This window comes from Chiloscyllium plagiosum, chromosome 3, assembly GCF_004010195.1.
Source record: "Chiloscyllium plagiosum isolate BGI_BamShark_2017 chromosome 3, ASM401019v2, whole genome shotgun sequence".
Classification (NCBI taxonomy): Eukaryota; Metazoa; Chordata; class Chondrichthyes; order Orectolobiformes; family Hemiscylliidae; genus Chiloscyllium; species Chiloscyllium plagiosum.
Window position 1 is genome coordinate 120203664 of NC_057712.1, and position 25634 is coordinate 120229297.

The 25634-nt window shown below is 42.2% G+C and overlaps 1 protein-coding gene across 6 annotated transcripts in view; it reads right to left on the reverse strand.

Annotated features, from left to right (window-relative positions):
* Window positions 1–25634, reverse strand: part of LOC122548488 (TOG array regulator of axonemal microtubules protein 2-like) — a 126994-nt gene that overhangs the window by 39330 nt on the left and 62030 nt on the right. For 5 of the 6 annotated variants that reach the window (XM_043687206.1, XM_043687208.1, XM_043687211.1 and 2 more), the window contains 6 exons: window positions 21358–21626; window positions 21032–21201; window positions 19433–19506; window positions 9980–10146; window positions 8266–8422; window positions 4235–4387 (listed from right to left, as the gene is read on the reverse strand). In XM_043687206.1, coding sequence (XP_043543141.1) covers window positions 4235–4387; window positions 8266–8422; window positions 9980–10146; window positions 19433–19506; window positions 21032–21201; window positions 21358–21626 — 990 coding nt within the window. The remainder of the gene's footprint in view (window positions 1–4234; window positions 4388–8265; window positions 8423–9979; window positions 10147–19432; window positions 19507–21031; window positions 21202–21357; window positions 21627–25634) is intronic. The other variant, XM_043687207.1, reaches the window with a different exon arrangement.

Consider the following 25634-nt stretch of genomic DNA (forward strand, 5'->3'; position numbering starts at 1 on the left):
CAAGGACGGAGGAGCGGGAAGTGGAGGAGATGCGGTGGAGGGCATCGTCGATCACGTCTGGGGGGAAATTGCGGTCTTTAAAGAAGGATGCCATCTGGGTTGTACGATATTGGAACTGGTCCTCCTGGGAGCAGATGCGGCAAAGACAAAGGAATTGGGAATATGGGATGGCGTTTTTACAGGGGGCCGGGTGGGAGGAGGTTCAGATTCTCTATTCCTCTTAAGAGCACCATACCTTAAGAGCACACAGAACTCAATGGTGTTTAGCAAGCAAGTGCCATTTGCCTCATCATATTTGTGCTGGCTCTCTGCAGCTTAGCTAGTCCCACACAATCAGCCTTTCTCTGTGACTGCAAGTTCTATCTTATCCTTCACTGTATTAAAATAACATACACTTCTTGCCTTTAGTCCTTTTGTTCATCACCTTAAATTACTGATCTCTGGTTCTTGACCTTTACACCAATGAGAAAGGTGTTTATCCACTTGGTCCCAGTCTCTCTTGATTTTGAGCACCTCCGTCAAACTTTCTGCTCCCTAAAGAAAACAAGGCAGCTTCTCCAATTTATTCATGCAACTGAAGTCTTTCATCCCTGAAAACCTTCTTATAAATCCTACCTGAAGCCTTCACTCATTTCTAAACCGTGGTGTCCAGAACGGGACATAATATTCCAGTGGAGGCTGTACCAGTGAATAGATTTTTAAGGGGTTGATGTAACTTCCTGGCTTTGATATTTCATGCCTCTACTCACAAAGTCCAGCACACCAAAGGCTTTTTGCACTGCTTTTTCAACTTTCCTTGCTATCTTTGACAACTTATGTACGTGTACCCCCAGGCTTTTCTACTCCAGCAACCTCAGCTTCTCAATCTAGAATCTTACACTTTAGTAATATTGCCTCTCATTTTTTTCTACTAGACTGCATTACTTCATACTTCTTGGTATTAAACTTCAGCTGCCACATGTTCACCTATTATTCCAATCTATAATAGTGACCTCTTCATCACTATGATTGTCACACTTCAAAACATTTCCAAATTTTTTGTCAACATGCAAATTTAGAAATTGTGCCCTGTTCATTAATATATATCAAGAAAACTAGTTGTTCTAATACCTGCTACCTCACAGTGCCAGGGACTTGGGTTACCGTCTATGTGGAGTCTGCACATTCCCCCACTGTCTGCATGGGTTTCCTCCGGGTTTTCTGATTTCCTCCCATAGTCCAAAGATGTGCAGGCTAGGTGGATTGGCCATGGGGGGGCGGCACGGTGGCACAGTGGTTAGCACTGATTAGATTAGATTAGATTAGATTACTTACAGTGTGGAAACAGGCCCTTCGGCCCAACAAGTCCACACCGCACCGCCGAAGCGCAACCCACCCATACCCCTACATGTACCCCTTACCTATCACTACGGGCAATTTAGCATGGCCAATTCACCTGACCTGCACATCTTTGGACTGTGGAAGGAAACCGGAGCACCCGGAGGAAACCCACGCAGACACAGGGAGAACGTGCAAACTCCACACAGTCAGTCGCCTGAGTCGGGAATTGAACCCGGGTCTCTGGCGCTATGAGGCAGCAGTTTCTGGCGCTGTGAGCCAGAAACCCGGTTTCAATTCCCACCTCAGGCGACTCTCTGTGTGGAGTTTGCAAATTCTCCCAGTGTCTACGTGGGTTTCCTCCCACAATCCAAAAATGTGCAGGTTAGGAGAATTGGCCATGCTAAATTGCCTGTAGTGTAAGGGAATGAGTCTGGGTGGGTCTTGCTTTGGTGGGTCTTGCTTTGGTGGGTCGGTGTGGACTTGTTGAGCCGAAGGGCCTGTTTCCACACTAAGTAATCTAATCTAATCTAAATTGTCCATAGTGTCCAGGGATGTGCAGACTAGGGCAGTTAGCCAAGATAGATGTGGGGTTATGGAGATAGGGTGGTGGACTGGGTCCACGTGGGATGTTTTTCAGAGGGTCAATGTGGACTTGACAGACTTAATGGCCTCTTTCTGCACTGTAGCAATTCTATCTTAGAATCAGAGTGTCATGGAGAGGTACAGCGTGAAAATGTTGCCCCTTAGGTCCCTTCTATATCTTTCCCATCTCACCCTAAATCTATGCCCTCTAGTTCTGGACTCCCCCATCCCAAGGAAAATACTTTGTCTATTTATCCTATCCATGCCCCTCATGATTTTATAAACCTGTATAAGGTCACCCCTCAGCCTTCGACGCTCAGGAAAAACAGCCCTAGTCTATTCAGCCTCTCTTTATAACTCAAATCCTCCGACACTGGCAACATTCTTGTAAATCTTTTCTGAACCTTTTCAAGTTTCACAACAACCTTCCAATAGGAAGGAGATCAGAATTGCACACAATATTCCAAAAGTGGCCTAACCAATGTCCTGTACAGCTGCAATATGACATCCCAACTCCTATACTCAATGCTCTGACCAATAAAGGAAAGCATACAAAAAGACTTCTTCACTATCCTATGTACCTGCGACTCCCCTTTCAAGGAGCTATGAACCGGCACTCCAAGGTCTCTTTGTTCAGCAACACTCCCTAGGACCTTACCAATAAGTGTATAAGTCCTGCTAAGATTTGCTTTCCCAAAATGCAGCACCTCGCATTTATCTGAATTAAACTCCATCTGCCAATCTTCAGCTCATTGGTCCATCTGATCAAGATCCCGTTGTAATCTAAGATAACCTTCTTCGCTGTCCACCACACTTCCAATTATGGTGTCATCTGCAAACTTACAAACTATACCTCCTATGTTCACATCCTACTCATTTATATAAATGATGAAAAATAGTGGACCCAGCACCAATCCCTGTGGTACTGCACTGATCACCCCTCCCCACCTTACTAGTTTAAATCTTTGAGGATCCCAAGCAGCTTTAGCAAATCTCCCTGCCAATTCAGGTGCAATCCTTCCTTCTTATACAGGTCACTTCAGCCCCAGAACAGATTCCAATGATCCAAAATTGTGAATCCTTCTCCCATACCCAGCTCCTCATCCACACATTCATCTGCTCTGTCCTCCTATTTCTACTCTCACTAGCTCATAGCATCAGGAGTAATCCAGATAACTATGTGTCTTAGTTTCTCATGATCAGCCAGCTTGGATTATATTACGATCCCTTTCCCAGTAAGAACGTGCCTAAACTGTGCCTTGTATGATAGACATGGATATATGCATTAAGGAGCAAGTCATATACTTACAAGAAGGGAAAATTCTCCATTTTGGATGAGTTCTATAGTGGATGCATAAAATGGCCCACCATATCAGCACTCAGGCAGCAAAAAATAATTTCATAACATTATCCCTATCTCCACTCATGGCTTATTTGAAGAGGAGCTGGGAGTTACCCTCCAATATTTTACTCATCTCTGCAAACCATGATTTTTATCATTTTGAAGGACAAGGGCAGCAGATAAATGGGAATACAAACTTGGGGCAGCACGGTGGCTCAGTGGTTAGCACTGCTGCCTCTCAGTACCAGGGTCCCAGATTCGATTCCAGCCTCGGGCGACTGTCTGTGTGGAGTTTGCACATTTTCCCCGTGTCTGCGTGGGTTTCCTCCGGTTTCCTCCCACAGTCCAAAGATGTGCAAGTCAGGTGAATTGGTCATGCTAAATTGCCCACAGCATTAGGTGCATTAGTTGGAGGGAAATGGGGCTGGGTAGGTAACTCTTCAGTGGGTCGGTGTGGACTTGCTGGGCTTAAGGGCCTGTTTCCACACTGTAGGGAATCTAAACATCTAATCTAATCATGAATAGAAAATTCCCAACTATCTTCCAAATTTAAAACCTCAACCACCAAGAATGACAAGGGCAGACAGAACATTGAAAATATCACCACTTGCAGGTTTTTCTCCAAGTCAAGCATCACCCTAACTTGGAACATACTCTTGTTCCTTCAGTATCACTGGATTGAAGTCCTGGACCTCTCTTCCTAGCAACATTGTCAATGTAACTGCACCACATGAACTGCAGCAGTTCAAGAGGATAGCTCACCACTACCTTCTCCAGAGCAAGGAAGTATAGGCCTTGACAGTGATGCTCTGATCCCACAAAAGACTAAAAGAAATATTAGGCAAAGTGCAGCCTTATCTGTGGCTTCCTCATGTTTAATCTCCCCTCTCCACCCTAGTCTCTTATCATTCTACACAAACCTCTCACTAATTAAAACAAGCACTGCTATAAATGAATCAACAGTAGTCAGGCACTATACTGTTTCCTTACCTGAGAACCGTCGAGCCACATTGTTGGTCTGAATAATATTTGGGATGCTCGGCAGCGAAGGATGATTGATTCGTTTACGCAACGAACTGCCATTATTAAGACTAGAGTTAAGACTGATGTTGCTGAAGTCCCTGCTGTTCAACAACTCTGGAACTGCACAAAAAAGAAACACAGGCAACTGCAATGTACCTTCCTATGAACCCCAACAACAAATTGTATTGATATAACACATGACACAAAATACGCCTCACAGGAGTATAAATCAAACTGAATTGACTCTTAGCACACACCAAGTCCGCGATTATTAAACGTCAGTTCAAATAAGTAGGGTTTAAGGAACATCTTTATAAGACCTGAGTTTTTCCAGAGGAGATTTTCCAGAGTTTAGGGACTTGGCTACTGGAGCCACCACCACTAGTGATAGAATGAAAGAAGTGGGAAACACACAAGAGAAGCAACTAAATTCACATAATTCTGTCTCTCTGATCTTCATCCTCCAGTTCACAACAGCCAATGTCTCTCCAAATGCACGGGCAGACTTGACCTCTGTCCAGTCTCATTATGTTTGTTGACATGAAAAGACAGAGTTGTTTTTTTCTCACCATTCATAGCAGCTTTAAGTTAAGACACTTAATACACTGGAAAAGTACAAGATGCCTTTTCCATTTTCTATCAATTCAAAAGGCAAGATTCCTAATGAGTTCATTCTATTTTGAGCTTGGCAACATCACTCTCACCATGTCTTTAGATGGCAGCAGTGTTCTAGGCATCGTCTGGACTCAGACCGAGGCTTGCTCTTTCCATCTGCTTCTCTTTCTTTCCCCCTTTTCTTGTTCTTCCCTTTTTAAGTTTTTTTTCAAACTTACCTTGTGGAGGGAGTAGCAGTGATGGCATTGAAGCATTGCAGCGGCTGAAGGCCCAGGGTGGGATACTCTAGGCCCAGAGCAGAGTGGAACAGTTAGCAGTTAGCAGGCCAGTACACAACGGGACAGCCAGTGGTCAGCAGGCTCAGAGCAGAGTGGGAAGGGTAGTGGTCACGGACTGGCGTACAGTGGGGCAGCCAGTGTTCGGCAGGCCTGGAGCACAGCGGGATAGTTAGCGGTTGGTGAGCTGGTATGGAGCGGGAGGGCCAGCGGTTCGCAGGCCCAAAGAGCAGTGGGACAGCTAGCAGTTGGCAGGCAGGTATAGGATGGAATGGCCACTGATCAGCAGGCCTGGAGCACAGCGGGATGGCCAGTAGTCAACAGGCCTGGAGCACAGTGGGATGGCCAGTGGTGAACAGGCCTGGAGTACAGCAGGATGGCCAGTAGTCAACAGGCCTGGAGCACAGCAGGACAGCCAGTAGTTGGCGGGCCAGTACAGGACAGGACAGCCAGCGATCGGTAAGCCCAGAGCAGAGGTGGAGAGCCAGTGTCGGCAAGTTAGTACAGAACAGGATGGCCAGCGGTCGTCAGGCCTGGTGCACAGTGGAATGGCCATTGGTCGGCAGGCTAGTACAGATCAGGACAGCCAGCGATTAGCAGGTCCACAGCAGAGCTGAACAGCCAGAGGTTGGCAGGCCAGTACAGAGTGGGATGGCCAGTGGTCGTTGGGCCCAGAGGAGAGCGGCAAGTGGGATGGTAGCCAAGAGCGGGGCAGCTGGTAGTCACAGCCTGTCACAGATGGCAATCAACAGCTTATGAACCTGGTTGAAGTTGGCCAGCACAAAGGAGAGAGTGACCACATGTGGAAAGCCCCCAGCATGCAGTGACTGCAGGCTGTAGAAGGACTGTGATGTCTATCTTTTAACTTTATTTCTGTATTTTCCTAATTTATACTATGAAGAACTATAATGCAGAACTTTTAGCTTTATTTAAATGTCTCTATTTTTGTACCTAATTTATTTTAGTACATAAGATTTGTAACTAGGTACTTTGTACCTAACATGGCACCATGTATGGCGACATTATATTACACCTATTTCACTGTACTCCTGTACTTTTGTACTTGAATTGTGATAATGCTATCACTTTAAAAAAAGGTTCTTTTGTCCTTGGTTTTTTTGAAGAGGGGTCTAAAGGAAGAGGTACCGAGGAGTCTAGGGAGTTTAACAATGGAAGGGGACCGGCCATTTCTCCCAGTTCAGGTTTTTTTTCCTAGTTTGGTTTAGCTGTAGCAGCCACAAGATGTTGTCGTCCAGAAGAGTTGCAGTAAAGGATTCCTCTGACTTTCTTGGAAATCTCTCTTTGGATGTTGTGTCCTTCTGCTTGTAAGAATCTGTGTTTGAACTTACCTTTTTTGCCAAGGGGTGTGTTGATGGAATGTTATTGCATTGGAACAGTTAATTACTAATAATTACTGTATTGGATAAGTTAAGTTTTCCAATTGTTAAGGTATTCGAAATTCCACTTTCTTCTGTTCATGTTTCACCTGTAGTGTTTAAATAAATTCTGTTTTGTTTAAAGCCAAGTGGTTTGCTCAATTGCATCATACCTGGAACATCCACTTCGCATCTGTCTTTAAAACAAGAAAAAGTTAGGGTCTAGGCTACCTTCTTAAAATAATTTGAGGGGGTCTGATCTGGTCAATAACAAAGTACACTTGATAATAAACCTAATTCTAAGCCTATTCATCACCAATGCAATGTTTCATCTTTGAATTATTAAAATACAAAATATAAACTAACAAAATGGGTGGCACGGTGGCACAGCAGTTAGCACTGCTGCTTTACAGCGCCTGGGACCCGGGTTCAATTCCCGCCTCAGGCGACTGACTGTGTGGAGTTTGCACGTTCTCCCCGTGTCTGCGTGGGTTTCCTCCGGGTGCTCCGGTTTCCTCCCACAATCCAAAAATGTGCAGGTCGGGTGAATTGGCCATGTTAAATTGCCCATAGTGTTAGGTAAGGGGTAAATGTAGGCGAATGCATCTGAGTGGGTTACGCTCCGGCGGGTCGGTGTGGACTTGTTGGGCCGAAGGGCCTGTTTCCACACTGTAATTAATCTAATGTAAAATGGTTCTTGTAAACATTTTATTGAACATAAAGCCTAGGGGCTATAGGTTCAAATGCCAAACTGGTAAATTTAAATTGCATCAATAAATCTGATAACTTGTGGGCTAGCAAGTCATAAAGTTAAAGATTGGAATAGCATCTTTCCATCCTTGTCCATACCTATAGTAACATTTTAAAAAGATACATCAGATGTGTTTGTATCTGTACTTGGACACACATCCACACATTCCCTTGATATTGAAGTAGATAGGATTTATTTTGCATATAGAAGTAAACAATCACACCAAATGTCATCTAGCAAAGGTGAGGAGGGGAGATGGTGGTGTAGTGGTCATGGCACGACTAGGAATTCAGAACCTTCTACTAACATTCAAGATTCGAATCCCACCACAGCAAATAGCAAAACTTCAATTCAATAAAAATCTTAACTGTAAAGTAAATCTATTGTTTTATTCTTAGAAGAGGTCGGACAAACTTAGATTGTCGTTGCTAAAGTGTCAGAAGCTGGAAGGAGACCTGTTGGAAATATATAAAATTATGAGGCGCATGAATTAGGTGGATAGTTGCAGTCTTTTTCCTGGGTGATAATGTCAAATACTAGAGGGCATAGGTTTAATGTGACAGGGGAAATGTTTAAGGGAGCCATGCAAATAATGTGTTTTTTAAAAAACAGAAGGTGGCAGGTGCCTGTTACATACTACCAGAGGAGATGGTAGAAGCAGATATGATAGCAAAGTTGCAGAGGACACAGTTAGACGGACACATCAGCAGGAAAGGAATAGCGGGATACAGACTATGTGCAGGCACGTGGGATTAACTTAGAATCATCATGGTCTGCACAGATATGGTGGGCCTACTCCTGAGTACTGTTCAATACTCTAAGAAAAGGCTGATCATTGAGTTTAGAGCTTTGAATTTCCAAATACTCCCCCGTTCCCCCTAATAACAGCATATCATAATTGCCCTCCCCTCAAAACATCAACTCTCTCCTTTCCGATAATCTTTATTTCCTCCCCTTACCCCATGACATCTGCTTTGTTACCTGGGACGGTGTCCCTATGGGGTGTGATCTCCTGCAGGCGCTCTTCCAGCTGCTGTTTCAGCTTTCTTTCCTTCCGATGTTGTCGCTGCTCCATCTCTTCCCTCCTTTTCTGATGCATCTTCTCCTGCACTGACTTTGAGATTGTCAAGTGACGCAACTGTGGAAAATTTAGGGGGTGGGGGAGCGTGGAAAATAGATTTAGCATTGAAGTACTGATACCCAGATTTTCAATTCCTGCATAGAAGTAAGGACAAAGATATGAAAGGACAACTGTGTAACACCAGAAACATTGATGGAACAGATTAACTGATGCACTGACAGTTTACTGTACTTGCTTACGTACTTATAGATATTTTTAATCAACCTATTCAGGGATGCTTTTATATATCTATGGAACAAGTGGGACTTGAATCCAGGCCTCCTGACTCAGAGTTAGGGACAATAACGGTGCTACAACAAACTCATTAATATACTTATATTTTTAATACGGATACTAACAATCAGATTTGGATTAAAATATTGGAGGCATCAGACTCTTTCTAAATTAACTTTTTTCTGTTTGCGTCTTATCCCCTAGGACATCATACTGCTAGGTAACACTAATTTTATTTACTCTGCTTTCTGCAGGATTAAATATACAGGAATACATTTCTCAACAATCCTGAGCCAGTAATGGAATTCTAAACGCCATGAAAACTACGTCTCATCTTCTTAACACAAACAATATCAAACTTTAAGCCATACATGACTCTGGCCACTTTGGAATCCAAGTGTGCAAATAGTAGTTGTATATCATACCATGAACCTACATCATGACCTGCTGTTCATATGCCGTAAGTCTCTTCCGATTCCAACGGTGCTACAACAAACTTCAGGCTCTCAAAGTACCTTTGTCTTCCCTTCTGAATATACCTATCAAGTTTTTGAGAAACATAACCTATTCCTGTGGAGTAAGTTCCACAGTCAACCTGTTTTCTGAGGAAGGTAATTCTCCTGGATTTATCAGGAACCATCATATTTCCTGGTGTCTGACTATGAATTCTCCAAAGCATTTTTAGCATTTGCATTGCTTTACTGCCCTCCAATGTCATTTTTAATGATTTGTTCAGCTAGATCCAGAAATTCCTTTGTTCCCCTGTTCCTTTCAGTTTTTTCTCCTATTTTGCAAGGCACGGTTAATGTTTTCGTTCTTCCCAATCTGATCATGCATTGCCTGAACAGGTGAAGGAAAAAAAATTCAGGCGTAACTTAACTTGAAAGTGAAAAGTTTGCAGGGTTATGGTTAAAGATCAGAGAAGTGGAACTAATTGAGTCTTAACTTTTAAAGAGTTGGCACAGTCTTGATAGTTTCCTTCTGTGCTAATTGGTGAAACAGGCAGATAAAGTTCAGTGCAAAGCCATGTGAATCGAAGCATTTTGGTCAGAAGAACAATGAAAGACAATACAAAATGAGGGAATAATTCACTAAGGGTGCAGCAGAAGAACCTAGGTGTTTATGTACAAAGATCAGTTAAGGTGACAGGAAGGTGGAAAGAACAGTAACTAAAGCATACGGTGTCCTCAGCTTTATGGGAACACAAAAGCAAAGAGGTGACTTTGAACTTGTACGAGACATTGTTAGACCTCAGCTGGAGCATTGTGTATATTTCTGGGTGTCAAATTATAGGAAGGATGTGAATACACTGGAAGTTGCAATGCCATCATCAATACTCACTCTTTCTTCATTCTCCATTTCCGCATCCCTCACTGACTCCTGTTTATTCATTTCTGGACCAGTTTCAGTACTCAGTCTGAATGAGATGATCATAGTCTGGTTCAGCGATGACCCCTCACTTTTGTCCTTCTTAGCCAACAATAATGTGCTCTGGTCTGTACAATGTTCTGTTGGAGTGATAGCAGGAAGGTTCAGTTTAGCTCTGCGTCACAACAGTCTGATCAGTGAACAGTAAACGACATAGAGCACTAAGAGTCATAGCACTTAAGTCCTTTTCAGTTTTCTTTTGTGTTCTAAGTTAAAAATAGCCAGCAGCAAAATTTTGGTTTTAAAACAAGGTCAGAGCTTAGTGAATTGATAGCTATTGATAAAAGTTACAAAGTAAAAACTTGATAAATCAGATAAAATAAAGATAAAATTATGAAAGAAGATAGATAAAAGACACTCAAAGGTGAAAATCAGATCTATCCAGGATTGACTTGCTTGAAGATTTCTTTTTCTGAAGATGCAGATATTGAAAAATTTGAAGTCAGAACTCAACAGTTTCACTGCTTTCTATAGTTGAATATTTAGAGGTTGTTTGCACAGGTAAATTCAGTAAGTTGAGTAGGCATTGAGAGAGAGTGTGGGTAAAAAGAGACTGCAGAAGATGGAAACCAGAGTCTAGATCAGAGTGGTGCTGGAAAAGCACAGCAGGTCAGGCAGCATCCAAGGAGCAGGAAAATCGACGTTCGGACAAAAGCCCTTCATCAGGAATAGAGAGAGTGTGAGAGAGATAGAGAGAGAGATTTATAGATTGCTTGGACCTTTTATACAGAACTCTGGTTTATTCCTGAAAAGACACTCTCTTTAGCTGTGATCTTTCCTCTCTGAGGATGTTGCTTGTCAGAATACTTCCTGAAGAACACTTTTTAAAAATCAAGCTTCGGAGCCTTATACTGATTAAACTTAAGAATGATTGCTATGTCAACTTTTGATAATCATTGTCCCACAAGGTACATTTCTGGGTGTCACATTATATGGAGGATATAGTGCATTGCAGAGAGGGAGAAGTATTATACAAGAGTGGTTGCAGGGATAAGAAACCTCAGTTCTCAGGATATAGTGAACAAGTTGGTTCTGATCTTGGAGAAGAGGAGATTTTATACAAGTTTTCGAAATCATGAGTGGCTTAGGTAGAGCGGTGGGCACAGATCTGAAGTGATCTGCAAAAGCAGTAAGGATGAAATGAGAACAAGCTTTTCTAGTATTTAGGGTATGAAATGCACTAACTGGAAGTGTGGTGAATTCAAATTCAATTGAGACAGTCAAGAGGCCTTTGGATGAGTATTTAGATAAAAAGTAGAGTGCAAGTGTTTGGGGAAAAAGCAGGAGATTGGTGCAAGGTAATAGAACCAATGCACACATCATGGGCTGAATTCTACACTGTATAACCTCCCTGATTCTGTGAAGGTAAAGTTAGTTATGTTTGAACTCTGGGGGTTTCTACTCTCTCTCATCTAAGAAGTTCTGAATTTTTAAGGATAACTGTGTCTAAGGATAACTGTGTCCGTCTGCTTTTGGTTGGCAATGACTTAACAATACTCAGCCACGTGACAATGACTTTTGTCTGTGTCTGTTACTTAAAAGTAAAATTAGCATCTTTTACAAACTATGCACTACTAAAATTACACAATCATAACATATGGAAAGGACAAGGAGAAACTTAGAGAAACTGCTCTTCATGGGGTAGTCTGAGAGTGGGTGTGATGGTGATAAAAGGTTGACAGACAAAAGACAATTCCAAGAGGTCTGAGTAGTCTGGCAGTCACTTCCAAGATGTCTTTGATGTAGGGAAGAGTGGTTTGGGTTTTTGGACACATTTTGTCTGCTTGTTGCAACAAAGTCTTGGCTTCATGGTAGCCCACAAACCCACCAACACACTAAAACAGCAGCTAATGAACTTGAAAGACCCATACAGACAACAAGCAAAACTAATGTCATTGACAAAGTACCTTGCAAGAACTGTAACAAACACTACATTGGACAAACAAGCAGAAAACTAGCCACCAGGATACATGAACATCAACTAGCCACAAAAAGACGTGACCCACTCTCACTAGTATCCTTACATACAGGTGAGGAAGGACACCACTTCAACTGGGACATCATCAATCCGCGGACAAGCCAAATAGAGACACGCATGAGAATTCCTAGAAGCATGACATTCCAACCGGAACTCTGTCAACAAGCACATCAACTTGGTTCCCATTTACCACCTTTTGAGAAAAAGAACAGGAAATTACATCACCATAGGAACTGACATCACTACAGAAATGACATCACCAACCCAAGGAACCCTAAACACAAACAGAAGGTGGGTCACTAACACCAGTGCTTCACTGGAGGCTCATTGATGATGTTACCTAGTATGGTGACGAAACGTCTGAAAATGAACCTTCTAGTTCAGCAAGCAAACTTACATCCATATTTTCAGCCCGCTTGTGACAATGGAGATAGAGAATATTAAGAAGAAAACGTGGGTGCAAGGCAAGGATCAAACTGATATCACAATTGAGAACTAGGTCTAATATAGAGGGGAAATGAAAAATAAGAACACCAATAAAAAAGTAATAAAATTGAAAATTACAGTCAGTAAGGACACAGATGCAGGGCTCTTCATTTAGTACACTAACATACAAAAATGTTTAATTGGAAAAGACAAAGGACAAGCTCACAATGTCACGGGATGTGGATACTGCTAAAGCACGTGAAGCCAAGAGTAGAGAAATGAAGTTAAAAATCACACAACACCAGTTTATATTGCAACAGGTTTATTTGGAAGTACGAGCTTTCAGAGTGCTGCTCCTTCATCAGGTAACTAGTGGGGCAGGATCATAAGATACAGAATTTATAGCAAAAGATCATGGTGTCATGCAATTAAAACGCTATATTGAACAAATGGCAATCTAGTTTTGTTGGAAGCTAGTGCTTCCAAATAAACCTGTTGGACCATAACCTGTTGTGTGATTTTTAACTTTGCCCACCCCAGTCCAACACCGGCACCTCCACATCATAGAGAGATGAAAACACTGACTAACCACATAACTAGCTTTCAATAAGAGAAAGATAGTCACGTTGATGCAACAATAGAATACATGCCAGACAGAAAAAAGGTGAGTGTGCGTTGTGCTCAACTACGAATCTCACAGACAAAAGGAAATAAACTGGATTCAGATCAAAGGGTCAAACGTGTAGAGAGTTGAATCACTGAGAAATGATGTGCAGTACAAAGCAAGGAGATAGTAAATGAATTCTCAGAGAAGCAATGGGGCTAATGAGCAAGAGAAAGAAGCAAAACATTTAGAACCTTGAAGATGGCAATCAATTAGAGATACAATAGACATGGGAACCATACAATTGCAAGAAATGTAGCAGATCCCATAGAAAATAATTCTCAATAAACCATTGATGAAGGAGATGACACTGAGGATTGAAGGGAGAATGCACAGTAAAAAGCAGTCTCTGCTTAGATGCAAAGAAGCTCTGATATGAATGCACTCAAAGTGTTTTGATGTGGCTTTTGTATACTTCGGAGATTAAATCGATCAGTGGTGGTCAAGTAATGAAATCATGATTATAAAGGTCACTTTTTTTATTTTTGTGTTTGTTTAAATTGTGGGCTGAAATGAGAAAAAGACTGTTTTACAACAAGGGTCTGTAAGTGTTGTTGCATGTCTTGAAAGTAATTTGATATTCGTTGCGAACATTGTTTGCACAGGTGTGGGTTACAGCTTATGTTTGTAGATGAACTGGATCTAATGGGCTGTGTACAGGTGGAGCTTTGGTTAGCAACAAGTAGCAGATTGATAACTGGACACCAATCCACAAACAAATGATAAAGGTCTTCTGAGAGAAACAGAGATAATGTTGGAGAAACTCAGCAGGTCTGACAGAATCTGGAGAGAGAGAGAGAAACAGAGTTTGCATTTTGAGTCCAGTATGATTCTTCTTCAGAATTCTGAAGAACCTGTGCTTTCTAATGAACAGTCATGCCAGACTCAAAATTTTAACTCTGCTTCTCTCTCCACAGATGTTACCAGACTTGCTGAGTTTCTCCAATATATTCTGCTTTTGTCGAAGATTTCCAGCATCCAGAGTGTTTACTATCCTTTTAGACAATTATGCAACTGGTTTTACAGGTGGCTGAATACTGTAGGGCTGTGGACAAGATAGAGAGACACTTTCAAACCACAACCAGCTTAGAAACTCTCTATTCTGCAGTTAGCCACATTAAGCCCAAACAAAATTAGTTGATCTTTCCTTCAGCAATTTCTGTAAGATGTGACGTTTAATTAATAAGTCAGAGATAATTATATAAGTGAACCAGCCACCCTGTAACTCTTGCTGACAAGTGGAAGTATCCAGAGAAAGATGACTGAGAAGTGATATTCAAACTGCACAAAATTCATAAGAACCATTTCAACAGATCCTGTGAACAAAGGAGGATGACAAAATTGCTCTGGAACAAGTACAGATGAAATTTACAAGAATGTATCCAGGGTTGAAACTTTCTGAGAAAAGATTGGATTAGCTAGGGTTGGTTTGCTTAGAACAAGGGAGGCTTATGGGTGATGTACTTGACAAATTAATGAGGCATCTAGATAGAGTAGACAGAGAAGAACTGTTTTTCTAGTGTAGAGATCAAATACAGGGGCACAAATTCAAGGTGATTGGTGGAAGGATTAGACGGAAATACAATGAAAAACCTTTTCCCCCAAAGGGATGGCCTGTGTCTAGGATTCACTACTCAGTAAAGTAGGAGGTCATGATGCAGAGGTGCCAGTGTTGGATTGGGGTGGACAAAATTAAGGATGAAGGAGCAGCACTCCAAAAGCTAGTGCTTCCAAATAAACCTATTGCACTATAACATGGTGTTGTGTGATCTTTAACTAAAGTAGGAGGCAGAATCTCTCAACTCATTTAAAAGGTACCTCGATCTGAAACTGAAGCATTGTGACCTGCAAGGGTATGGACTTTGCACTGATAAGTGAGGTTAGAATGGGTGGCTCGCTCGAATGGAAATATTGGGAACTCGTTTAGTGTGGGAGTTTAGTGAAGTGGCTGAAGGTGGTATACCTTTTCCTAACTGCTTTGGAATGCACCAGTTCAGCTACTAGGAACCAGCCTGCATGCTCAGTTTAAGAAAAAAATGGCAAAAAAAATTATGAATCTAGTAAGCTGATTGGTACTTCTGTTAGAGATGGTTTAAATAACCTGCTTAAGGACACCTCAGTTATGGAATATTTATAAATAGGAAGTAGTAAATATTTCATGTAGATACCTGTTTAATTATTAGGGGAGTATAATTTTCAGCTGTAAGCAGAATTAGCATTTGTAGAAACAGCTTTGGATTAATTATAGTAATTATTAATTTCACATGACTGATTTAATTAATTAACATTTATCTATTTAGTACCACTCTCTGATAGGACGAGTATTGTCCTGTACTTGTAGAAATGTGGAAACCTCTGGTTCAGAAGTGATTCAGGGCAAACAATCTGTAGGAAATGTTTAGAATTGCAGGAACTCCAACTCAAGAGTTTTTGAATTGGAGGTTGAATTGAAGTCATTTCAGTGTATCAAAGGGAGAAATACCTGAACACTTTGTTCCAGAAGACAGTCAAATTAGGACAGGGAGGTCTGGTTCCAACTGTAGCAAGGGACTGGAGTGTGCGACCAGAGTGTTTCAGATAAGCTGTCCCAGAATACTGTAGAGCAGAAGTTGCAGTCTTTGCAATTATCTAACAAGGTTGAGGTGCTTAAATGTTTGGATAAAAGCAAGCTCTGTAAGATGGAGAAGCAGAATAATCAGAGCAACATGATTCAGGATGTTTTTTAAGTGAGGGGAGAGAAATGGAGGTTAATATAGTGAGGGGAATGGACACGGTTCTGCGCAGCAAGGAGAATGAGTCCAGATGGCTATGTTGCCTATCAGGTTTCAGAAAACCTGGACAGGAACTGGAATGGAAGGAGGAGGGTCAATGGACATCGTACAAGTACTAACGACATCGGTCATGTTTCACCTCACTGGAGTACCACGCTGGAAATCAAATTTAGTTATTCTCAGAGTTATCACAAATAATAGTTTTCATGAAAGTACATAAAATGCCCCAATGTATCTGAAGTTGAGACCCAGGTTGACCAAAATCACAGACTGAGTTTCTGTACTTAATGAGAATTATTGTTTATTACTAATTCTAGCTACTTAGCTTGTGTTACAAACAATTACAAACCGTTGACATGTAACTACTAGTTAAAACTCTAACCCTCTTAGAAAACTAATTTTACACACACATATAAGCAGATAGAAAAAAATGGGTGTTATGCGTAGTTGGAATGACTGGAAAAGCATTTCAACATTTCTGCCCATAAAGCTCTCCTTCTGGCTTCCACAATCTGCTACAACTAGACTTTCTTCTCCTGAAACTTTCACTTGCATGCAAGAGGCACAGGGAAACTGATTTGAAGAGTTAAGGAGGAAGTATATCCACTGGGTTTGGTCTGGTTTCCACCAGGACTTTAAGCATCATCCCGGCATACCTCAGGAGGGAAAGTTTGATAGGGGTATTCGCCCAACTTTCAATGAGAGGACTATTCGTCAGATCTATACCCATTGTCAAAACATTTCCAACACACAAGGTACAGCAGGTAATAAAGACAACAAAAATTTTGGCATTTTTTGCTAAAGGAATGCAGTGTAAAAGTAGGGAAGTGTTGCTGCAAATGTACAAGGCATTGGTGAAAGTATCCCTGGAGTAAAGAGACCTAAGAGGCATCTTTTTCACACAGGGGGTAGTACGTGTATGGAATGAGCTGCCAAAGGATATGGTGGAGGCTGGTACAATTACAACATTTAAGAGGCATTTGAATGGATATACGATTAGGAAGGGTTTGGAGGGATATGGGCCAGGTGCTAGCAGGTGGGACGAGTTTGGGTTGGGATATCTGGTCGGCATGGACGTGTTGAACCGAAGGGTCTGTTTCCATGTTGTAAATCTCTATGACTCTATGACTGTACTGCATACAGTTTTGGTCCCCTTACTTGGAGATGTAGACAATTTAGAAGAGGTTCACTAGATTGATTCCAGAGATGAAGGGTTTGGCTTATCAGGAGCGATTGATTGATTAGGCCTGCACCTTCTGGAGATCAGAAGAATGAGATGAGATCTAGTTCAGGTGCATTAGTTGTTAAAGAAGATTAACAAAATAAACCTAGGAAGGATGTTTCCTCTTGCAGGCCAATCTCGAATTTGGGGTCATAGTTTTAGGGTAAGACGTGGCAGATTTAAAACAGATGATGAGGAGAAACTATTTCTGGTCATAGTCAGAATCATAGATCATGAATCTGTGGAATTCACTACCCCAGCATGCGGTCGATGCTGGGACATTGAGTAAATTTAAGGTGGAGAGAGGAATGGGTCGAACTGTTATGGAGATCAGTAGGAAAGTGGAATTGAGGTTGAGCTCAGTAAATGGTGGAGCATGCTTGAAGGGCTGAATTGCCTATTCCTGCTTCTAGTTCTTTTCTTTGTGCTTTGCCTATGATATAGTGTGCAGTGTCCGCCAATATAGCAGTAAAGTAGTCCAAAAGCCTGGTTCTCTATATAAATGTAGAACCTATCTGTGACCAGAGGGGTTGTGGATTGAGGAATGCTTGTGTCTTCCCTCTCTGCCATTCTTGCAGGTATAGGGGTAGATTTCACTTGGTTCCTGCTCTGTTTAGCCTCTGAGTTGTGTGCTGCAGTCATCTTTAATGGCAACTGCAATTAAAACTAACTTCTCCTCCTGAGCCACTATCTTAAAGGGTCAAACGCCAACAAGCTTTAAGCTAGGATGAAAGGATGAGGCAGTCAGTGTACTCTGACAACTGAGCAGCAGCATACAATGACATGGAGCTTGCTGTACCAAACCCTGTCTAACCAGTCTCCTGGTCTTGTTATTAGTAACTAGCTGGTTGAGGTCTGCTTGGGATGTTAAAGTAGCATGTTGTTTAAGATGGTTCAATTGCCCCTTGAAAACAATTGGCAGGCAAATGATTTAAGTCAGCCAATCCTGAATGTAATTGCAAACCTCTGGCTGCCCTCTACAAACTGTCAAAATCTTGGAAAAGAAAAATGTTTCTTACTTTTGTTTGATATTTAACATTTAATAATGGAAGAGGCAGTGACATAATGGTAATGTCATTGGGCTAGTAATGTAGAACACTTAATTTCTGGGATTTTTTTCTATGCATTCATAGGATGAGGGCATCGCTAGCTAGGTAGCATTTATTGCCCATCCCTAATTGCCTGGAGGGCAGTTAAGAGTCAACCACATTGCTGTGGGTCTGGAGTCACATGTAGGGCAGAGCAGGTAAGGATGACAGCTTTCTTCCCTAAGGGACTTTTGTGAACCAGATGGGTTTTTCCAACAATAAAAAATGGATTCATGGTCGTCATTAGATTCTTAATTCCAGACAGTTCATTGAATTTAAATTCCACTATCTGCCAAATCCCAGTCCCCAGAATGTTATCTAGATCTCTGGATTAACAGTCCAGCAATAATACCTCAAGGCCATCGCCTCCCTGGGTCATGGGTTCAAACACCATCATGGAAAATAGCGAAATTTGAATTCAATGAAAAATCCGCAATATAAAAACTACCCTGGAGGCAACTATGTAACCGCTGTCAATTATCATAAAAACCCATCTAGTTCACGAATATTCTTTAGAGAAGGAAATCTGCCGTCCTTACCTGGTCTGGCTGGCATGTGGCTCCAGACCCACAGCAATGTGGTTAATTTTTAACTGCAATTAGGGGTAAATGATGAATGCTGGGCCTAACCAGCAACAGTTACATCCCGTGAACAAATAAATAAAATGCCTTTGAACCGGACACAAGTATTTGCAATACAGATAAATTGATTGTTTATGCCTCAGTTGCATACAGCCTTCCTTTGAATGCTTAATTCTGAATTGAGAAATTGCCCATTTTTAATTCCCAATGACACAATGTGACCAAAATGAGCAGCCGATCTAGAAAGTCACTTTACACACAAGCGGCAAATCAAAGTGTGGTCTCGTGGTTTCTGAAGAGAGATGGAGGAGCCCTTAATGTATGCATGCCTACTTCCCTTCGCAAAATCTGTGTTGACATGGCAGTTCTAGGTGTCAGAAACAAGACTAACACACTAATGGAAGTGTCTCACTCAGAGGGTTGTGGTTACGAATTTGACAAGTGTATTCAAGGCTGGGATTAACCCAATTCGGAAGAATATTAGAATTAAGCAATATAAGAATTGGGAGATGAAATTGACTTGAGGTAGAAAATCAGTCATGATTATATTGAATGACAGTGGAGATCAAGGGGGCCGGACCACATCCTGCTCCTGTGTTCTCATGTCAAAGTGTAAACGAAGGCAGGGGATCCTACCTGGAGGTTGTGGCTCCTGCTTTTCAGAGTCTGAATGCAACCCTTGGGTGACTGATTCTCTCTTCAAAGGAGTCCTAACAAGAGTCAAACAGAAGAAATTTACTCAAATGTGTAAAAAGCATAAATATGCAAAAGTGGTGTAAAAAATGCAAAAGTGGTGCACATACTCTCACCATCATAATGAGGAAAACACAGTGGGGAACTAGAGATATTTAGTCTTGGAATGACTCGTACTGACAGTAGGGAAGGAGGCAGAGGTAGTTGTAGAAGGTTAGATATAACTTGAATAGTTTTAGTTCCAAAAAGTGATTGGACTCAAAATATTAACTTTATCTTTCCACAGGTGCTGGTAGACCTGAGTTTCTCCAACACTTGGGTGTTTTTATTTCAGACCTCCAGCATCCACAGTATTTTGCTTTTTAAGAGAGGTTTTAGATGGATGGGTGGGATGAACAGAGTTTCCATCACAGTCTCTCTCCCATTCAATTTGATCCTGGTCTCTTAATCTGGGGCAGAAACTGTTCCACTTGACAGAAGTCAAGATCGAGAGAACACTAATTTAAAGGATTAACAACAGAATTTAAGGCAACATGAGGAAAAATCTTTTTAAACAGTGCATTGTTAGGATTCAGAATGCATTGCCTGACAATGTAGGAGGGGCAAATTCAATTCTGGCTTCCAAAAGGGAATTGAATGCTTATCTGAGAAAATAATTTCGAGGGGATATAGGGAAAGGTTGGGGATGGGGGGGGGGGGGGCGGGAGTGTTGGGATTAGTAGAATGGCTCTCTGACAGAGCAGCCTGGCACTTCCCACTTCCCACTGAAGAGGTTTAGTTATGAAGAGAGATTGGGTAGACTGGGGTCATTTTCCTTAGAGCAGCAGTGACTGAAGGGAACATGATGAGATGTATCAAATCATGAGGGACATAGTGTTGACAGGAAGGAACTTTACTACCTGATGGAGAGGTCAATGACGAGGGGCATAGATTTAAGCAAAGGGACAGGAAGTTGAGAAGTGATTAAAGGACATATTTTTCATGTAGAGGGTGGTGGAAATCTGGAACTCATTACCTGTAAGGGTAGTAGAGGTAGAAACCCTCATAACGTTTAAGTAGCATTTACACTTGTGATGCCAAGACATATGAGGCTTTGAGCCAAATGCTGGAAAGTGTGATTCGAATAGTTTTTGACCAGCACAGACTCTATAGACTGGAGGGCCTTTTTTCTGTGCTGTAGACCTCAATGACTCTATCTATCACTAAGACACAGTAGTATATGTCACCCCAAGGTTGGCATTAGAGCAGCTGAGTATGGGCTATGCATTGTGTCTGGTTCAGTCCTGTCCCGTCCAGTGCCAGAACACTGTTTCGATGTTGATTGTGGCAGGATGCCCATTCTCTAAAGGTAGTCTTCACCTTGATTAGCTCAAAGATTGACCATGAGAAAGGAAATGTAAAAAATGGTGTGGAACAGTTTGCAGGTCATTACAGAGTATGGCTAAGCATTGAGGGGGAACAGGACACCCTCACACAATACTCGGAACAACAAGAAACTCTAAAAGAAACTAATATCTAGGCAGCTGGTCCTCAGTCACTTACATGATGGCATGAAGGCTTCGGATGTCCGGCTTTACAGGTATGGAAGGTAGCAGCTGAAAGGTGCTCTCATCTGAACATGGCAACTTAAAAGATGACTGAGATAAACTGGCGCCCAGTAATTTCCGCTTCTTCTCAGCACTGCTGCGCAGTTGCTGAAGGGAGATCTTAACCTGGGAAAAGAATAGAGAATAATGGATCCCCTGACAATGGGACTGCAATCCAAGTGAAGGGGGGTTCTGGATAGTTTATATACAAATAATGGATAGCTGGGAGTAATTACAATCTGGAATCTAACCGAGGTGGTTTGTATACAGAATAGTGATTACCGACGTGAATCTAATTCCGATCACCTCGTCAGGGACTGTGACAGATGCAGCATGCCCCTCTTCAGCTTCCATCGGTGAACATCCTGAGAACTCGCCAACAGGAGCTTCTTCATTCTTGTCGTCTGAGGTAAGATCCGTATCGTGGGCCTTGTTAGTTGGTGAGTTGGCCTTCCCCTCAATCGGTGGGATGGGTCGTGTGGCCTTCAGGACGCGCTGCGAGGCAGACCGGGAGAGAGGCGGCTTCAAAGGATGTACCGTCTCAATCGGACCTAACAGAGAATTTCATGACTGATCAATCTACATGATTTTAATTTGCAGCTTCCAAAAGAAGAGCTCATATGGCTCCTACCTGTGCAGTTTTGGAAATTTCGAATGTAAAGGCCAGGCAAAAAGTTATTTTAGATTAGATTAGATTACATTAGATTACATTACAGTGTGGAAACAGGCCCTTCGGCCCAACAAGTCCACACCGACCCGCCGAAGCGAAACCCACCCATACCCCTACATTTACCCCTTACCTAACACTACGGGCAATTTAGCATGGCCAATTCACCTGACCCTGCACATCTTTGGACTGTGGGAGGAAACCGGAGCACCCGGAGGAAACCCACGCAGACACGGGGAGAACGTGCAAACTCCACACAGTCAGTCGCCTGAGGCGGGAATTGAACCCGGGTCTCAGGCGCTGTGAGGCAGCAGTGCTAACCACTGTGCCACCGTGCCGCCCATAAGTAATCTAACTTTAAAATTTGAGTTGTCTTTCCACAACTCTGGATTTTGTAAGATGGAGCCATGGCCCATTAAAATTTTCAATGAGCTAAATCATCTGTGAAAATGGCCTTGGATGTGAACATCGGAGGTATGGTTAGTAAGTTTGTAGATGACACCAAAATTGGACAGCAAAGAAAATTACCTCAGTACAGCAGGATCTTAGTCAGATGGGACAAATGGGCTGAGGAGTGACAGAAGGAGTTTAATTTAGATAAAAATGGGGTGCTGCATTTTGGAAAGGCAAATCAGGACAGGACTTATACACTTAATGATAAGGTCCTGAGGAGTGTTGCTGAACAGAGAGATCTGGGAGTGCAGGTTCATAGTTCCTTGAAAAGTAGGGTCACAGGTAGATAGGATAGTGAAAGCATTCGATATGCTTGCCTTTATTGGTCAGTGCATTGAGGATAGGAGTTGGGAAGTCACGTTGCCGCTGGACAGGACATTGGCCATTATTGGAATACTGCGTGCACTTCTGGTCTCCCTGCTACAGGAAGGATGTTGTGAGACATGAAAGAGTTCAGAAAACATTTACAAGGATGTTGTTGGAAAGCGAACTGTAGAGAAAGGGTGAATACACAGGGGCTATTTTCCCTGGAATGTCAGAGACTGAGGGGTGACCTTATCAAGGTTTATAAAATCATGAGGGGCATGGATAGGGTAAATAGACAAGGTCTTTTCCCTGTGGTAGGGGACTCCAAAACTAGAGGGCATAGATTTAAGGTGAGAGGGGAAAGATTTAAAAGGGATCGAAGGAGCAATCTTTTCACTCAGAGTGGTGCGTGTATGGAATGAGCTGCCACTACATGAGGTTGGTACAATTACACCATTTAAAAGGCATCTGCATAGGTATATGAATAGGAAAGGTTTAGAGGGATATGAGCCAAATTGAGTTTATTGTCTATTGTCTAAATGCTGGCAAATTGGACTAGATTAATTTAGGATATCTAGTCAGCATGGACAAGTTGAACCAAAGGGTCTGTTTCCTTTCTGTATATTTCTATGAGTCGAAATGTGTGGTACTGGAAATACACAGCAGATCAAGCAGCAACCGAGGAGCAGGACAGTCGACATTTTGATCGTAAGACTTACATCAGCAGTGTGGGGTTGGGGGAAGGGGTTTAGATGACCTGGGGGGTGCAGTGAAAGGGAGACTCACTGTGGAGGGAGGAAGAGAACCTTTTCAAGGTGGGCATCGTTTGGAGAGGCTACTTCTATATATTTCTATGACTCTATGACTCTTAACATTGTACAACGCTATTCATGTGTAAAGAAGTGGCCAGAATTTAAAATCCTCATCCTGTTCAAATTCCTCCACTCCTTCTTTGCTCTGTGATTATTTCTAGTCCTAAAACCATCCAGGATATCTGCGCTCTTCCAATTCTGGCCTCTTGAGTATTTAACCTTTCCGTCATTAGTGGCCACTTCATCAGCTGCCAAGGACCTACATTCCAGAATTCCCTTCCAAAATCTTCAAGCACTCAGTCTCCTTTTTCTCCTTTTAAACATAGCCTAAAACCTCTCTTCTGGACCAAACACATTTTTTTTTAATGTGCCTCAGCATTAAACTTTGTTCGATTATACTCCTATGATGTGTCCTGCTTTCTCCATCACCATGCTCAGGGAATATCATGTCATTCACACGCTCACTGCATAAAAATGATCTTCTTCACAGCTCCCAGGATCTCTTACCTACAACTTAAATCTGTGTTCCCCAGATTGCCTTATTGAAAGCTGTCTTACATCACAAAATCTGGTGCTTGACCCTGAAATTTTCCCCAATATATATCTTTCTCCCAGGTGTTTTAGTCAGTTAATTTGCTCATGTTGAACTCTTGCTGTAACATCCCAGCATATAGCCTCTTTTCCACCTCTGCCATTGCTACTTGCCACTTTCTGACCAGCAGTGAACCATACTGGACACCAGGGTGAACTCCTTTGCTCTTTTCTGTAGCAGGATCATTTGCATCCACCTGAGAGGGTAGACTGAGACACAATCAAACATCCCATCCCAAAGACAGTGCTTCTAACAGCACAGCTCTCGTGCAATATGCCAGGAGAGCTGGTTGAGATTCTCTGCTCAAGTACCCAGATCAGGATTCGAACCTCCTAACTCGTAGGCAAAAGGTGCTGCGGTCTGACACCCACATGCAGCAGGGAGCTACCAGATACACAGTCCCATTCCACAGCACAAGTATAGGAAATGCTTGACTGGAAGCTGATGACTTCAGCCACCCGGAGTTGCCAATGTGGCCTCAGGCCATGTTTGACAATTGCTGGAGCATTAAGGTCCTAAGAAGAATTACCGTCACGCTTTGTTCAGGACACTGCGCTACTTTCCCATAAAAGTAATCATGCAGTGAGCAAAGAAAATCAAAAAGCAAAGCAAGCACCAGCCCATCACATTCTGATTGTATTCAGGGAGGGCCTGTGAAGGGAAGGCTTGTTTATAGAAGACAGCTTAGCAGTGAAAGAGTGCTTTTCAAAATGGAGATCACTAACTAGCAGTTTTCCTCAGGGATCAGTACTGGGACCTTTGTTGTTTGTAATATATATAAATAGTCACAAGGAAATTGAGAAACAAGTTTGTCAGGAGGTCTCAGCTATCTGTAAGAATAATAGGGTGGTTATGGAAGGGGATTTTAACTTTCCAAACAGACTGGGACTGCCATAGTGTTAAGGGTTTAGATGGAGAGGAATTTCTGAAGCATGTACAAGAAAATTTTCTGATGCAGTATATGGATGTAACTTCTAGAGAAGATGCAAAATTTGATCTGCTCTTGGGAAATAAGGCAGGACTGGTCACTGAGGTGTCAGTGGGGGAGCACTTTGGAGCTAGTGACCATAATTCTATTAGTTAGACCAGAGCTAAAAGTTGAAGTTCTAAATTGGAGAAGGCCAATATTGACGGTATTAGGCAAGAACTTTCAAATGCTGATTGGGGGCAGATGTTTGGAGGTAAAAGGAATGGCTAGAAAATGGGAAGCTTTCAGAAATGAGATAACGAGGGGTGCAGAGACAGTATATTCCTGTCAGGGTGAAAAGAAAGGCTAGTAGGTATAGGGAATGCTGGATGACTAAAGAAATTGAGGGTTTGGTTAAGAAAAAGAAGGAAGCATATGTAAGGTATAGACAGGATAGATCGAGTGAATCCATAGGAGAGTATAAAGGCAGTAGGAGTATACTTAAGAGGGAAACCAGGAGGGAAAAAAGGGGATATGAGATAGCTTTGGCAAATAGAATTAAGGAAAATCCAAAGGGTTTTTACAAGTACATTAACTACATTAGTTACAAAGAGTAACTAGGGAGAGAAGAGGGCCCCTCAAAGATCAGCAAGATGGTCTTTGTGTGGAACCGCAAGAGATGGGGGAGATGCTAAAATGAGTATTTTACGTCAGTGTTTACTGTGGAAAAGGACATGGAAGATATAGAATGAAGGGAAATACATGGTGACATCTTGAAAAATGTCCATATTACAGAGGAGGAAGCGCTGGATGTCTTGAAAC